Raw genomic sequence first — 17,279 nt, forward strand, 5'->3', positions numbered from 1 at the left:
TGACAGTTTCTTTTTAAACTGTGGGGAAAATATATATTGCACTTGAATAAAAAGAAAAAAAAAACACTAAATACACTATAGCCACTATAATTTTCTTAATTTTATAATCAACTTATAGATTTAAGTTTTCTAAAATAAATCTTTCTAAAGATACACTGACTAATATGTTCCAAAAATAGATAAGAATTATGAAGATTCATGTGAGAGTCAATTAATAATTGGGAAACTTGATGTTATATTTAATCTCAGGTTCAGATGTGGTCCAGATTTTTTTTTCCTGTCACTCCTTGGGGAATATCAGAGAATAAGTCAACCAGGCTTTTCTTGAAGTCTTTGGGATTTTTACACTTGCACGGACAATGAGACAGGGGGTTAAAATTCAAATTCATAAAACCAGTTAAGCACAAGAACTATAGAAAACAGGAGACCCATAACAACTAGAAACACAAATATAAACTATGCTCATCCAGGGATGGCAATTAATGTTGTGGATATATATTCTATTCTATTCCCAGCCACCTGGGGATTTATATTTTCTGATACTTTAAGATGTTTATTGCCCTCCCCGTTTGGGGTGAGAAATATATAATTTAATCAGATATTATTTCGGCTGTTATATATTGTTTAGCTGTGTGTTAGAACAATAAATGAAAGAGTGATTCGAGCACTAATCACGGTCGAACAGTTAATTCTGCACATAAATAGAACAAATTCACCTCAACCTCTGTTCAAAATACTACTATGTACAAAGAAGAAGGGGAAACTTGGTTGAAAACCATATTACAGTTTAAGATGGATCTTGTGTTTGAAAAACACAGTTTATCCAGAGGAATTTGGGTATGATCGAATTAGCATTTCACTAATTTGGAGAAATTGGAATGTTTTCAGACCAATTCACAATGCAAATCCATGAGGTGAATAAAAAGTAAAATCTGTTGGGCTCTTTTTGGCATCAAGACAATAACTGTTATTGCCACATTGTCAGACAGGACACTGTTAAAAAAGAAAGAAAAGGTTTAAATTCACAGGGTTTTTTATATAACAAAAAAAAAGCTCCTTAAACAAATATCGCTACAATGGGAAAATGGTAAAGGTAGGTAAATGAGATAGTTTGCCAATGGAATTAGTATTTTCACTCTTAGAATAAGATAATTAGATAACATGCGCTTGAAATAAGACAATACAATTGAACTTATTTTAAATGTAAATTGTCACGTTCCACTGGCAAAATTTTTCACTTTCCTCCTCAATTTAAGAAAAAGGGCACTTATTTTAAGAAAAATTGACTGATGTAGTTCAATTTTTTTGCAGTGCTGATTAAGGCTCTAGTATCAGCTCACACAATCCACTGGATCTCCCCATAAACCTCAGCATACCGTCTTGCCAACCAGCAGTCTACAGACAGACCAACTTCATCTATCTCCATTCCACCACCAGTTTCAGGCCTCGGGGAGGGGCTATGCTCCCCCATGCTCCTGTTCATGCATATCTATCAAAATTAAGCACAATGTTTCCTGCCGAGGTCTGACTGCCAAAGACAAAGTAATTGTATCAATACATTTCTCCTTATTGTCTGTTCTCTTTGTGTGAGTTTTTCAGATTAATATTTGGTCTGTATTCCATTTAATGGGCTTTGATTTTGCTTTGATTGGAGTGTAACAGTTTCTGCAAAATACATGACCCAACCCTCCAGTTTAAAATATTTGTCATTCACTTACCCAATTTTCCAAGAATTTAAAAGCTATGAGCTATAGATTCATGCATCCAACTTTTACACAAAAATATACAACAATTTCTTTATTGCAGTGTTTTAGACTGAGTATTTCTTTTGCAGTTGAAAAATTCATAAGGATATCCCAAGTGAATTTGATAAAGATTCAATAATTAAAAAGATATCCATGTATTGACTTTCAAAATAATTCCTAAAGTAAAAGAAACAGCTTTCGGGATTATGACTGATACTTATCCATCTAAAGAATTACTTTGAAAACATTTAATGTAGTACTTGCACTTTTTGCGAAGATGATATTGAAACAACGACATTATGTTTCCTCTTCTGTCTGATTCATAAAAGCTTCTTTTCAGATTTACAAACACGGTTTAGGCTTTGTAACAGTATTATCATCTCTTTTTTATTTTTGAGATGACATAATTTTCTGGACTGTTACTAAAAAACAGGAAACCAAGTTGATGAACTGTGGGGAGTTTTGGCCTAGTGGTTAGAGCAATCTGAGAAGTTTGCAAATATCCGGTTTGATCCCCACATTCTGGCTCTCTGAAGAAGGCCCTTAACCCCACACTGCTCCCTGGGCACCGCAAAATGGCAGCCCTCTGCTCCCCAAGGGAATGGGTGCAATGCAAAGAGAGAATTTCTCCATTGTGAGATCAATAAAGTTCAATTTCTCTTTCAATTTCTTCCAGTGTTTGTCTATGTTTAGTTACATAAAATAAGCAAAAAGGAATTAAATGCAGTAATGCCCCCTAACATTTTTCATTTCAAAAATGACCTTAACTTCTATGCACATTCTTTGACACTTATATAAGGACCCAAGGCCAAATATTGTTTTCACTTCGGACAAATAGGCTACTTCCAATGATAAAAATACATTTGTATTGCTTGTCCCCTTTCTGGATTTTCATGAACCTTTAATATACCTAAAATATATTTAATTGCGTTTTGAAATGTAAAACTGAGACTTTGCTAAAGCTTTGTAGGAAAAACAGAAAAACTGAGTCAGCTGGGAGGTGCTTATTGTTGTTTTTCCCCATTTATCATTTGTCAACATTGTTCCACTCAGTCATCCAATCAGAAGCTGCGTTCAAACGGGGGGTTTAAACTGACCAATGGGAAGGGATATCTTTTTGTAGCAGGAAGTAAAGATTTCTCAAACAAATCATGAGTTTTTCTCACGGACAGGTACGGCTACTTTATGTTTTCTCTGTTTAACTCCATTGACATAATTAGTAACCTAATAAGAGTAATAATTGTCTCGTAACATATTTATGACAAAGTAAGTCGAGCTACGTTAGCCGTTCATTAGCCTGTGGTTAGCTAAGGGTGGTTCCAGCCAGTTTACCTCTATCTGTATGCTTTATGGTTTAGTATTTCTTATTGTCTGTAATATGTAATAAAATTGTTTAGCGATGGTTACATTTCTTAACGGGTTGAGTTCAACTGAATGGAATTTCTTCGGTAAAACAGTATTTTGGAGAACGTTTAAAGGTTGGATAAAGAAAAGTATACCTGTTACCAGTTTAACTGCATAGAAATTAGATTTTCACTTTTCTTTTTCTGCTTAAGTTATCTGGTTAGTTTTCATTTTTATTGTTTGTTTTTTGTCATATGGCTCCATGTTTTTATTTGTTATAGTTTATTTGTATTTATGTTTTCTTCTTCGTTTTTGTAAATTTCTCTGATGTATTTTTTATTTTTTTTATTTTATTTTTCCTTGCCCTGTGGTTCCATGTGGTCACTGACTAAATATTTCCGATGTTTCCCTTTTTCTTAAAAACTGATGATTGAACTGATTCATTTTTATCCTTTACAATTAATACATTTTACCAGAATGCTGTACATAAGTTATTAAAGAGATCCGTTTTAATTCATTTTTGAAATGTAAAAGATACAATGTTTAAAAAAAAAAAAAGAAATTAAATGGGAAAAAAAAATAGTAAAACAAAATACAAAAAGGAGGGTCAGGTCAACAGCGCTCTATGAGATAAGTTGAATAGTAGAAGATATGAAATGCAAGATTTAAATTGCCAAAAGTTAGAAAAACATTGTTTAAGTTTATTCTCATGTGTTGATTTCTGACAACTTCATATTGGAAGATTGATTGACCTAAAATCTTTCCACCATTTGATTACAAATTCAGAATCATTAAAAAAAAATTCTCATAATGCGAGCCTGTTTTCTTCTTCGGTTTTGTAAATTTCTCTGATGTATTTTTTTTCTTATTATTATTTTATTTTTCCTTGCCCTGTTGTTCCCTGTAATTTGTGGTCACTGACTAAATATTTCTGATATTTCCCCTTTTCTTCAAAATTTATGATTGAACTGATTCATTTTTATGCTTTAGATTTCATCAATTTTAACAGAATGCTGTAGATAAATTATTAATGAGATCAGTTTTAATTCATTTCTGACATGTAAAAGATACAATGTTTAAAAAAAATAAATGAATGGTGAAAAAATAGTAAAAAACAAAAGGAGGGGCATGTTATTTTTAATGTCAACCCCGCTCCATGAAATATGTTGAATAGTAGAAGTTGTGACATGCAAGATTTGAATAGCAAAAGTTAGAAAACTACTGTTCAAATTTATTTTTATGAGCTGATTCCTGACAACTTCATATTTGGAAATTGATACATTGATCAAAATTCTTTCCACCATTTGATTTCACATTCAGGAAAAATCATGATATATTCCCAAAATAAATTATATATTAATATAATATAATAATGTATATTATAAGTTTAAGTGACACATTTTAGAATATGAATAAAATAAATCTAGTTAAACAACAAATTATGATGTTACAGCTAAAAATCTTTAAGAGTCTAAGGTGACTAGTTCCCTCAGTTTTAGGGCTCTTTTTTTTATTTTTTTTATTTTTATTTTTTTCCCAAGGCTCCAAGCACAAGGAGCAGCGAGCTGAAAACCACTTTACCCCTTTCAGATCGGATCTTTGTAACTGACAATAAAAATTCAGCAGAGCAGAGATTAGAGTCGTTGCATTTAGTAGAAATATATATTCCCAAATACTGCAAAAGCTAAACAAGTTGACATCTATAAATAAGTAAATGTGCTGTAGCCCGCAGGGCAATAAAGATGGCCAACTAGGACAATCATAAAGCATACAGTGATGTCTTAGACCTCTGAGGCCACAAATGATCTCAGAGCTATATGATGGGCAGTATGTATATTTACAGCTCTGAGTCTATGATCTGATGACTACCTGTTCAGTACAGCCCCTGAAATCCAGCAATGTTATGAATGTTGGGGGATTGTAGGATATTCATAACGATATTGATGGTGAGATTAAACCTCATGAGGAATTTAACCGTTTGGCCAAATTGCTTTAACGACACCCACAGTTCATGAAGCTTCATGGGAACATGTCGCCACCTACTGGGGGTGTGCAGAACTACAGATAGTAATAAAATCCGTGATTTTTTTTTTTTTTTTTTTTTTTTACATTTGTTTTTCTTGTCCCATTTAAGTTCCTTTGAAATTGTTAAAGATCGGTGTGTATAAGAAAATCTTTTGGACTTTTTTTTTTCAGTGTAAAATGTCTTCAAAGGGAACAATGAAAGAGTTTTTATGCAAATGTGGCAATGATGAGCAAAATAAAAGGTGTTAGTCATTTTAATTTGAACATAATAGTTTTTTTCACCGTTTTTGGTTTTAATCTGGTTGGAAGTTATGTGTTCAACCAATCTAATTTGACAGTGTTTTTAACCAATCTATATTTTTACTAGGGCAAAGCAAATTAGCCACATTAGCCAAAATACTTATATGCAAATTTCAAAAGATTGAACTCGAACCATCAACCTTAGGAGTGGAAGTCAATGCTTTACAGCTGACATTGCTAACACTGGAAACTGTTCCGTGAACAATGATATCACTTAAGATTTAAATCACAACTGTATCCAGCAGCTTGCTCAGATTTTTATCATTACATTGTCTGATCTAACTAAAACATGTTTAACCAACTAGATTGGTTGAAAAAACAACCAATCTATTTTTAGAATCTATCCAACTGAACGCAACTCTCCTACAAACTCCCACATCTTGATTGAATAGTGATGCTTTTTAAATGCCCGCTGAAGTTGTTGTGCTTTCTGAACCACTTCCTGAAGCGGTCGCGTAGTATCAGGGTAGCAAGCTTCAGACGTCATCAATGTTGGCCCCTCCCCTAAATGAAACACGCTCTGTTGAAAGGCCCCTTCCATTACTCGACACACGCCTCGAAGCCCCGGCTCATCTCATGACATTTGAGTTTAGGGTGAGATTTAGAAAATAGAGTAGATTTAGCTTTTAGATGGTATTGCCTCATGGAGAGGAACAAGAAACATAAATGGTTCCAGAAAGAGTTCAAATTTGTTCCATCAGTTCCCACTATGAGTTGTTGGTGAATAGCAAAAGTGGCCCTAACCTTACATCTTCAAATAAAGATCGATTTAGGTAGGTTCATCTAGGGGAAACTTTAATAACTCAACTAGTGTGTTCTATGAAGGTAATTTTCTTTCTTTTTGTTTTTCTTTTATTTCACAATTCTTGCTGAGATGTTTTTCTTCTTTTCTTTATTTTTTCCTGCAGGGGTATCCAGGAGGAGGCCAACCACCACAAGGTAACCCATATGGTGGAGGCTTTGCACCTAATGGGACACCCCCCTCAGCTCCTCCGGGAGGTGGAGCAGCCCCAGCAGGAGGCCCTTATGGGGGTTATGGAGCCCCAGGTTATAGTGGGCAATATGGGCAGGGGTCTGGTGGCCCACATGGGGGTCATGGAGGACAGCCTTACGGTGGGCAGCCTCATGGAGGACAGCCTCATGGAGGACAGCCTTACGGTGGACAGCCTCATGGCGGACAGCCTCATGGAGGACAGCCGTATGGCGGACAGCCTCATGGAGGACAGCCGTATGGCGGACAGCCTCATGGAGGACAGCCGTATGGAGGACAACCTTATGGAGGACCTAACAGATACAATGCTCCTACAGGTAACTGATGATCATTGCTTTTTGCAGCAGTACCTCTAAAAGAATAACTCTGGCTATAGGAGTTAAAAATACCCCCTATTTGATCCACGTTTAAGACTTCAGATCGTCTCTCATCCCTCTCCTTCATGGCTTCGCTTTTGTTTTGTTTTCCCTTCACCCTGCGGTGGGATGATGAATAGAATCGACTTGCGTTCCCGGGTTGTGATGCAGAGAGGCTGCTCGGTTTGCGTCCCTCAGCAGGTCTCACAGCTGGAGTAATGACCCCGGTAATGCTGAGAGAGAGCAAAATGGAGACGGATGGGAGTGGAAGACGTTTTGTGTGCGCGTTTCGATTGCACGGTGTTCAGGAGCATCTAAGTCAGGGTCTTAAAGTCTGGGTTTCCATCACTTCCCTGCAGGGACACACGTCAGGGCATAAGGTGTCTCCGCTCCTTCTTGTCATTCATTTTCTTGTCGGTCAGTCGTCTCTCTACTCCTCCTCCTTCTACACTAAGCTATATTTTTGAAGTCTCCATGTATTTTCCACCGTATAATCAGGAAATGACCTCTTGCCCTGATACTGTTCTCTCTGGCTTATAATGGCTTATCCAACACTTGGAAAGATGTTTACATGGTGATTTCTTTTTTTTTTTTTATGGATGTTTGGAACAGGGGACATAAACGCTCTCTTTTTAAAAGTATTCACTCCTGTCAAGTCAAAGGCAAGAGGAACATCAAATATTGATGTTTTCTGACATTTTTTTTAAACTTTTAAATGGTGGAAAAGGGTTTCATAACCTCAATATAGACGCAATCCTCTTTTTTCTGAATTTTTGTTGTTGTTTTTCAAAAGTGTTTAGATTGTTTGAGCCTCAGTGGTTTTCTTGTTCATGTTTTTTTATGAAGGTCAAAGTTTGATTGTGTAGAGCACAATCTTCCCACACTGAAACAGATGTCTCAAGTCTCCTTTGTTTTTCTTTTAATCTAAAAAAAAATACATGCTGTTCTTTGCTGACTAATGTTTTTAACCCAGAAAGGCCTTCAACAAACAGCTCGATTCATACTGGTCTTTGTTGTCTCTTATTTTCAAGTAATGTAATAAAGTATGAGGAATTATTTTTATTTTAAGGTAACATTCCCCCCGGTGTTAACCCAGAGGCGCACCAGTGGTTCCAGAGTGTCGACGCAGACCACAGCGGATTCATTAACTCAAAGGAGCTAAAACAAGCCTTAGTCAACTCCAACTGGTCCAATTTTAATGACGAAACTTGCCTCATGATGATCAGTAAGTCCCTGCTGCAGCAGATAAAGCATTTTTACTGTGTTAAATGTCTGTTTAACGATGTAATGTGACAGTTTCCATCTCTCACAATGACAAAAATCAGGGTTCCCGCGGGTCATTAAAAGTCATTTAATTATATATTTTTTTAACTAAGGCCTTAATTGGCATTAAACTTTATTAAATGTGATTGCAGTGGCATTTAAAATGCTTTAAAAATGGTTATAACAACGATTTCGTCAGATATATAATATCAGATATAACTTCTTACAGTTGATCGTAAAGCCATATGTTCGGGAAAAAAAGCTGGAGGCGGAGAAAAAGCCAGAGTATGGTAGACATTCCAAGTCTCCCGGAAGTTGCGAGAGACTCCCTGATATCGATGTTGTTCACGGATGCCCGCAAGTCGGATAAATTATCCCGGGTTTTAAAATATGCGAGGTGGTGTTTTTTAATGCGAGTAAGAGCCTGCAGGCAATACAATCACACGTGCATCATGTGCAGATTAGGACTATTTCGACTGCACAGACAACAAGAGAGGGGGGGGGGGGGGGGGGGGGGGGGGTTGCTAAACCTGGGCGTATTTGTCCAAAGCGATGCTCTGTTGAACGAGCGTTCCAGGCGACTGGTTATCAGAGAGCGCGCTGATTGGATTAGTCAGAAAAATAAGCCAATCATTTTTAGTTTACTCTCTCACAGTCACCTAGTTACCGCTCAAAGCTGTGCATCCAGAGGTTGAATCCTTGAGTACACAATGAAAATTTAAGACTCATTTCACAGCAGAATATACAATAAGTCCATGTCTAGCGAAGATGAAGAATGATGACACTGTGGGGAGGTGCACTGTATGCTGAAGTCCCAAGAAAAATAGAAAGCACAACAGATGTTCTAGTCCAGAAGATTGAAAGTATTGAAACGTAAAGTGGCTGGAAAAAGAGGAATTCAGGACATGGCTGCAGCCTGTCGACGGTAAAGATGACGAAGGATTTCGCCGTGTTATAGTTTTTCTAAGAGCATTAAAGGAGCATTAAAAAGCATTACATTAGAGTTACTCATTCCTGTATAAACCCTGAAAAATGTACCTATGAGATGAAAAAACCTGTGTGCAAGCTGCTGTAAAATATCTATAAACCAAGCAGAGGAGGGAAGAAGTGAAGGGATTGGGTTAAAATGGGTTTGGTTTGTTAATGACAGAATTTAGGCGAGCATTATTCAGTCTGGATTCCGGTTACATTCCAATTGCATTTGCTGGCAGGGACCTAATGTTATCTTCTGATTTAACAAGAAAAGTGTGACCTCTGTGGATGATTGTTGCCAGCAGAAGGTCCATGGTGATGGATGAGGGGCTGGAGGGAAGCATACTTAAACATTTATACTTTTAGTTTGGAAAGAATGTGAAAATGTAACAGAAGAAAAGTTTTTAGAGGGATTCTTGTCTGATTTTTTTCTTTTTTTGGGTATTGTTTTTTCTGCCAGATATGTTTGACAAGACACGGTCGGGTCGGATAGACTTGTTTGGTTTCTCAGCACTGTGGAATTACATACAGCAGTGGAGGGCTCTGTTTCAGCAGTATGACAGGGACCACTCGGGATCCATCAGTGGCTCAGAGCTGCACCAAGGTATCCATGTTTCATTATTTTGTCTTAAAGGGGCTGCAGGTCATATTTATACAGTAGCCCTCATGTTCTTGTATCTGCTTCTCCTTTTCCTCCAGCTCTCACTCAGATGGGCTACAAACTCAGCCCCCAGTTTTCTGAGATGCTGGTGCAGCGCTTCAGCGGAAGAGGAGGGCCCCACGGCATACAGCTGGACCGCTTCATCCAGGCGTGCACGCAGCTCCAGAGCATGACGCAGGTGTTCAGGGAGAGAGACACCGGCATGACGGGCAACATCCGCCTCAGCTACGAGGACTTTCTCGCCAGTGGGGTTACGAAGCTGATGTGAGAGTGGCTTTGCTAACGAGCCCCGCTGCAACCATGGATGTGCACCATCATTTCTCATACTGACTGAGAGTCACTCAGATTTCTGTGCTTTGCCAGAAGTGCCCTCACATGTTGCAGCACATACACTGTAGCAGCAGTCACGTAATGTGACGCTTAGGGGGGGGCTAACTTTGCACTCCTAATGAGGTTCAGCTTGTTTACTGTCCCTCCTAATGACAGAGGCTTTCAAATATTGGTGCCAATCAGATGTTTATGTCATCAAAAATCAGTTCAACCAAGCATGCCTTTTGGATAATTAACACTTCCTGTTTACATGATACCACAACTTGATGTTTTAAGATTTCTCTTAGAATTTAGAACTGAATTTGAGTTAAAATGTCAAAACAGATGGTGAAATTATGATAATTAGATCTCTTCTTGTAATCACATGGGAAAGTTTAATGTGTTAACTGAACCAGTAAAAATTTGTTTTGTTTTTCTCACTATGGTTAAGGACTGAATTAAATATTACTTTGTAAAATTGTACAGATTACTATGCAGTATACTTAGAAATAATGTGGACCTTATCAGAATTGGGTGGAGAATAAGAGTTTATTGAATGAATCCTTGCTAAACAGTATGGGTGGGAAAAAACCTGTACTTATATTTTTTGAAATATTTGCAATCTAAATAAATATTCTTTTGCCAATTTTGTACATGGCTGACCTTCTTTATAATCTGATACTGTTTACCTCCATCACCCCCATATGTAGAATGGCCTGATTGGTGCATTTCTCCAAATTTTTCATACAGATATCTTCAAACAGTTAGTTTAGATTAAATGTTGTTTTAAAGATTGAATTGGTATGTATTTTGTTTGGTTGACAAATGGCTAAAGCTGATTTTACACACAATTGATTCCTAATACCTGGATTGAAATAACTCCAGTTTTTAACAGAGAATTGAACCAACCCCCATTTGAGTCTGAAAATTCATACCAAGTCACTTAATTGTTTTTGTGTGGCCTCGGGAGAAAAAATAGTTTTCTTTATTTATATTGTTCTTTTTCTCTTTCCATAGACTTTAATTAAGTTCATGAAAAGGGTTTCATTTTCAATTCAAGGAAAACCAGTTTGCATCGACTCGAAAGCAATCTTTCACACCAAGCATGCTTGTAGTGACAGTGGAGAGGAAAAACTCCCTTTTAACAGCAAGAAACCTCCAGTAGAACCAGACTTGGTGTGAGCGGCCTTCTGCCGAGGCCAACTGGGGTTCAAGGAGACAGAATTAGACATAGAAAAAGAAGCAGAGATACAAAAGCTGTCAACCGGTTCTACAGACGGCCCCATCCAGGAAACACAGCCAGACATATGAGCTCCAGGTCAGCTCCCATATCGCGGATGAAATGGAGCACATCCGGTTAGTCACAGTCAGAGAAACTGGACTACACTGGAAAAACAGGCCAAGCTCCAACATCTATAAACAGGGTCTCTACTGAAATATATTACGGAACATAACTTGTGCTCCCCGTCAGTCATGGGCCCTGGGAATCTTCCTAACTAAACCTTTTTTGCCCTATAGAAGAACTCTGACCAGAGATGAAGGGAGGAATAATGGAGATAAATACTGGAACAATTTGGGAATAAAGACCTGTGAGAGGGTTAAAAAAACTTCAGAACAACAATCTCTGAGGCTGCAGATATTCAGGAACAGGTTAAAGGATAATCATGTATTAGAATAGCATAGCCAAAGTAAAGGCCTAAATCTAACTGAGGAATTAATGCCAGACTTGAAAATAGATGTTCACAGAGGCATAAAACAGCAAAACAAAAGGGAGGTTCTGCAAAGTATTGACTTATGAGTATATATGTATGCCACACTTTCAGATTTGAGTAAAAAATTTCCTTTAACCTGACAAATATCCATTATTTCATATTAGGCTGTCTTGTAAAACTCTAAATTAAATATAATTTTTTTAAAATGCAACCAAGTGAGAAAATGTTTAAGACCAAAGAAAACAACAGGAAGCCACATGTTTGAAGGTTTCACGCGTTTTAAGGTTCAGTTTATCGAAGCAGAACTGCATGAACTTTTTTTGTGGCCTCTTTGATTCTGCAGTGATTTACTCGATCCCTGTCATTTCCCCGCGTGTAATGAGGACATTTCCATCCACTGACCACGCCTGACATCTTTAATTAACTTTTACAAATAGAGCAAGTCTACAGAGCTTCAGCGTTCACTCTGTCAGACTCAGAGCGTCATTTGGATTGATAGAAATAGCTGCGTTTTTTTTTTTTTAGCAGATAAAAATATTGGCCAGTGCAGCTCTAAATCTCATTTAACGAATAAACTGACACTTATTAAATAAAGCCGCTGCTTGCCATGTTCGCTGGTAAAGCAGAACTGGCAGAGGGAATGTAAGCCTGCAGGGGAGATGAGCACATTTCTCTTTATTTGACAGCACTGATCACATGCCAGTCCTGGCAACTGTAAGATGGATAGCACAGAGGGATGAAGGGTTTAAAAAATGATTTTTAAACATAATCATCCACACAGGATTCAGCTTTATTGAAACTAATTATAACAAATCTGGACATGGTTTCATGTTTTTTTCTTTTCTTTCCTCTGGAGCTTCACTACAAGGGGCCATTAAGTCAAAGCCGGCCTCCGCTCTGTGACAGTCCGCTTTCCAGCCGCTATAGATCAACCAGGTGGAGAGCTTTGTTGTTGCTAAATGGAAAAGTTTTCAGACTGGAGGCTGAATAATCAGAGTCATCAATCAGGTGGAGCTTTGCAAAGAAGGCTTCCTGATTCACAACGCGGAAACTATCACATCTCAGAGAAATGTTGTGAAATAGTTCCTCCTGTAGTGTAAACCTTGTAAATGCTTTCCTCTATTTCATTATACAAAGAAATAAACAAAGGTTACATCTTTAAATCCGTATTTCCACACAGAAGGGAACCAAACTTGTGGTGTTTGACTTTGTGCAGTGCTGTAAAGAAACAGCTGGCCTCTTGCAAATTTCCTCTGGTGTTAATTTATTTGTCTTAGTCTTACTGAGGATAGAAGAGATTTTTTAAAACCTAAGAAAATCTTATTCAGGAGGTAAAAAAAAAAGAAGACAAAAAACAAGCATTAAAAATCCATTTGCACAACGCTGTACTTTACCTTTAACAAGTCTTGTGTTTTCATCACAATGTATATTTTCATGAGGAGACATTGTTCTTTGTATCTGCTTATAAAAGCTTCTCAGCATTTAAGTGTTTTCCATGGAAGTTTTGGTTAAGTTCAGCCTTATCTGGGTAAAGCCTATGACTAGATTAGAATAGACTAAAAGAGAATAAAATAATTTGATTGTCTCGCAGTCTGGAAATCTCATTGTTAAAGCAATTAAATGAAATAGTCAGAAGATACAAGAGATAAAAGACTAATTCTAAACATTTGGCTGTAGCAGAAGAGAGCAAAGACATTGTAGAAAAGAGAGAAAATGTTGTTCAGTTATTTATAGAAAATGATTGTTCAGGTTAAAGTCTGAAATGTCTAAGTTTAAAAAATAGAAGAAAAACTGCAGTTGCCTTGAAGACCTTTCCAGTATTTGATTTACCAGTTTTTCCACTTTTTTTTTTTTTTTTTTTTTATTAGACAATTTATATATGGAAGATTTCTTTAAACTTAGTATTGGCTGTAGTCATTTCTGTGAGTGTGGAAGATTGATTGTTCTTGAAATTTTACCACATCTACATGTATCACTTAATCAATGATCCTAAAAGATAAACCTAAAGATTCTAAATTTATATATACACTATATTGCCAAAAGTATTTGCTCACCTGCCTTGACTCACATATGAGCTTAAGTGACATCCCGTTCCTAATCCATAGGGTTCAATATGACGTCGGTCCACCCTTTGCAGCTAGAACAGCTTCAACTCTTCTGGGAAGGCTGTCCACAAGGTTTAGGAGTGTGTTTATGGGAATTTTTGACCATTCTTCCAGAAGCGCATTTGTGAGGTCGCACACTGATGTTGGACGAGAAGGCCTGGCTCTCAGTCTCCGCTCTAATTCATCCCAAAGGTGTTCTATCGGGTTGAGGTCAGGACTCTGTGCAGGCCAGTCAAGTTCATCCACACCAGACTCTGTCATCCATGTCTTTATGGACCTTGCTTTGTGCACTGGTGCACAGTCATGTTGGAAGAGGAAGGGGCCAGCTCCAAACTGTTCCCACAAAGTTGGGAGCATGGAATTGTCCAAAATGTCTTGGTATGCTGAAGCATTCAGAGTTCCTTTCACTGGAACTAAGGGGCCAAGCCCAGCTCCTGAAAAACAACCCCACACCATAATCCCCCCTCCACCAAACTTTACACTTGGCACAATGCAGTCAGACAAGTACCGTTCTCCTGGCAACCGCCAAACCCAGACCCGTCCATCAGATTGCCAGATGGAGAAGCGCGATTCGTCACTCCAGAGAACGCGTCTCCACTGCTCTAGAGTCCAGTGGCGGCGTGCTTTACACCACCGCATCCGACGCTTTGCATTGCACTTGGTGATGTATGGCTTGGATGCAGCTGCTCGACCATGGAAACCCATTCCATGAAGCTCTCTGCGCACTGTTCTTGAGCTAATCTGAAGGCCACATGAAGTTTGGAGGTCTGTAGTGATTGACTCTGCAGAAAGTTAGCGACCTCTTCGCACTATGCGCTTCAGCATCCGCTGACCCCGCTCCGTCAGTTTACGTGGCCTACCACTTCGTGGCTGAGTTGCTGTCGTTCCCAAACACTTCCATTTTCTTATAATACAGCTGACAGTTGACTGTGGAATATTTAGGAGCGAGGAAATTTCACGACTGGATTTGTTGCACAGGTGGCATCCTATCACAGTTCCACGCTGGAATTCACTGAGCTCCTGAGAGCGACCCATTCTTTCACAAATGTTTGTAAAAACAGTCTGCATGCCTAGGTGCTTGAATTTATACACCTGTGGCCATGGAAGTGATTGGAACACCTGATTCCAATAATTTGGATGGGTGAGCAAATACTTTTGGCAATATAGTGTATATATATATATATATATATATATATATATATATATATATATATATATATATATATATATATATATATATATATATATATATATACAATTCCTTGTTTAAAATTGTGTGTCAAATATAATACATTTGGGGAACCTACAGGTACTCTGTTTGGTTTAGTCTAACTGATGACTGTAAGTTTTTTAATATAGCCGGGGACATTCATCTAAATCAGAATCAGATTTATTACCAATTAGATTTGCACTTACAAGGAATTTGACTTTTTCTACATGCCTTTAGCACATTTCTCTTTATACAAAAATAAAGAAATAAAGAGAAATTCACACAGTCAAATTTCAAATAAAATATTTGCTATCATAATATTTTATTTGAAGTTACAGATTATTTAGTTATCTGAATTACTAGTATGTGTCGAAGAAACTGTTCAAGGTATGATTGTAAACCTTTTCTAGTTTTTATTTGCAGGATACTCAATGCAGTATCATATTTACCAGTAGGTGGCGGTAAAATAAATAAAGCAACAAAAAAAGAAAAACATTGGGGGGCGCGTGTTTTGAAGCTGCTCTGCTTGTGGAGAAATGTCCTGGGCCGTGAGTAGTGAGGAAACAGGAAGCGATTCTTGTGGGATGGAAGAGGGAAATAGTGACAATGAAGGTTGGAAGATAGCAGCATCAAAAAATGAGAAAAAGCGGAAAAAACAGAGATCAGTTAAAGGGGAATCTAGTTCAGAACAATCCAGTGATGATCAATCCATACATTCCACAGCACAACAAAATGAATTCAAAGTCATATTCAAAGTCGTTAATCAGGCAGACTCTTTTACAAACTGGAATCCGGTTCACTTAACAAAAACCATCAATAAACTTGTTGGAGAAGTCAGAGGTGCCAGAATTCTGTACAGTGGAGACCTGCTAATTAACTGCAGAGACAGCGCCCAGCAAGGCAAAGCAATACGTATTAACAAAATTGACGGGATAAGAGTTCAGTGCAGCCTAATGGAGAACAAAAAGATCAGCAGGGGAGTCATTGGAGGAGTTCCTCTGAAAATTTCTGAAAAAGAGATTCTGGAAAACATAAGCGGTGCAAAAGTAAAAGAAGTAAAACGGTTAAAAACAACAAGAAACGGAGAAAGATCTGACAGTTTATCTGTACTAATTAAATTCGAGGAAGAGCAATTACCAAGCAAAGTATTCATCGGTTACATCAGTTACAATGTCAAAATCTACAATCCACCACCATTGAGATGTTTCAAATGTCAAAAATTCGGACACATTGCAGCAGTTTGTAAAGGGAAACAGAGGTGTGGAAGGTGTGCAGGAGAACATGAATATGGTAAATGTGGAAAAGAAGCTAAAATAAAATGCTGTAATTGTGGTGGAGAACATACTGCTGCTTATCGCGGCTGTGAAGCAAGCAAAAGGTCTGAAGAAATAAAAAAAATGAAATTTGAGCTTGGAATAACTTATGCTGAAGCTGCAAAAAGGATCCCATCTCAGTCAGAAAAACCCAAACCTACAGTTCAACACACGGCAAATTTCAAACCTCTAGAGAAATCTCCAAAAATTGATGAAGACTCACTAATTGTTAAAAAGACAAATTTTGTTCTTTTCATGGTGGAAGTGATTAATTGTACTGCTCAGACGACAAAAAAAACAGAAAAAATCAAAATAATAGTGAAGGCTGCAGAAAAATATCTGGATGTTAAAGATATGAACTGGGAGATGGTTGGAAGCATGATGGAAAGACCAATGGGACCATCAGAAACTGGCAGAGGTACGATGACCTAGAGTAAATTAAAATTATACGGGCAAATGTAATTTAGTATAATTTAGTATTATGTGGGTTTAAGTTACACAGGTTATTTTATTGTATTTTTTTTTTTTTTTTTTTTTTTTTTTTTGGGGGGGGGTGAATCGTTTCCTGTTTCCTTGCTTTACTCCATATCAGTTGGTGGCGGTAATGCACATTTCACAAGTTTGCCAACCGCCATAAAATCTCATAAGAAGAAGAAGAAGAAGAAGAAAAACATTGGGGGTGGGGGGAAAAGGACACAGAAGGCGGTGATTGAACTCAACAAACAAAGACGGCGGTAGGAGCTAATTTGGCGGATCACATAAGCTGTACATTGACTGTAGTAGCATGGCTTCTACATCAGGAGGAAGTAGTGGAAATGAAATGGAGTGGATGTTATCGAGGTCAGCAAGAATGAAAAGAGCAATCAGAAAGAGACATGAAAGGGCAAGAAGTTGGTCGGATGAAAGTGAGCTAGGAGCGGAAGGAAGTAAAAGGACAAAAATAAACCAGAGAGTGAGTTCACGGGAACAAGAT

The 17,279-nt window shown here is 37.6% G+C and overlaps 1 protein-coding gene across 4 annotated transcripts in view; it reads left to right on the forward strand.

Moving 5' to 3' along the window:
* Window positions 1-10,612, forward strand: part of pef1 (penta-EF-hand domain containing 1) — a 53,345-nt gene extending 42,733 nt beyond the window's left edge. Inside the window, exons 1-6 of one of the 4 annotated variants that reach the window (XM_038286832.1) lie at window positions 2,851-2,917; window positions 6,323-6,515; window positions 6,546-6,722; window positions 7,831-7,986; window positions 9,457-9,600; window positions 9,696-10,612. In XM_038286832.1, the coding sequence (XP_038142760.1) occupies window positions 2,897-2,917; window positions 6,323-6,515; window positions 6,546-6,722; window positions 7,831-7,986; window positions 9,457-9,600; window positions 9,696-9,925 (921 nt within the window). In that variant the 5' untranslated portion in view covers window positions 2,851-2,896 and the 3' untranslated portion in view covers window positions 9,926-10,612. Of the gene's footprint in view, window positions 1-2,850; window positions 2,918-6,322; window positions 6,723-7,830; window positions 7,987-9,456; window positions 9,601-9,695 lie in introns of those variants that run through there. The other 3 variants (XM_038286833.1, XM_038286830.1, XM_038286831.1) reach the window with 3 other exon arrangements.
* The last annotated feature ends 6,667 nt before the right edge of the window (window positions 10,613-17,279 follow it).

The sequence above is a fragment of the Cyprinodon tularosa genome, unplaced genomic scaffold, assembly GCF_016077235.1.
Source record: "Cyprinodon tularosa strain WSP-4 unplaced genomic scaffold, ASM1607723v1 ctg230, whole genome shotgun sequence".
NCBI classification, from domain to species: Eukaryota; Metazoa; Chordata; class Actinopteri; order Cyprinodontiformes; family Cyprinodontidae; genus Cyprinodon; species Cyprinodon tularosa.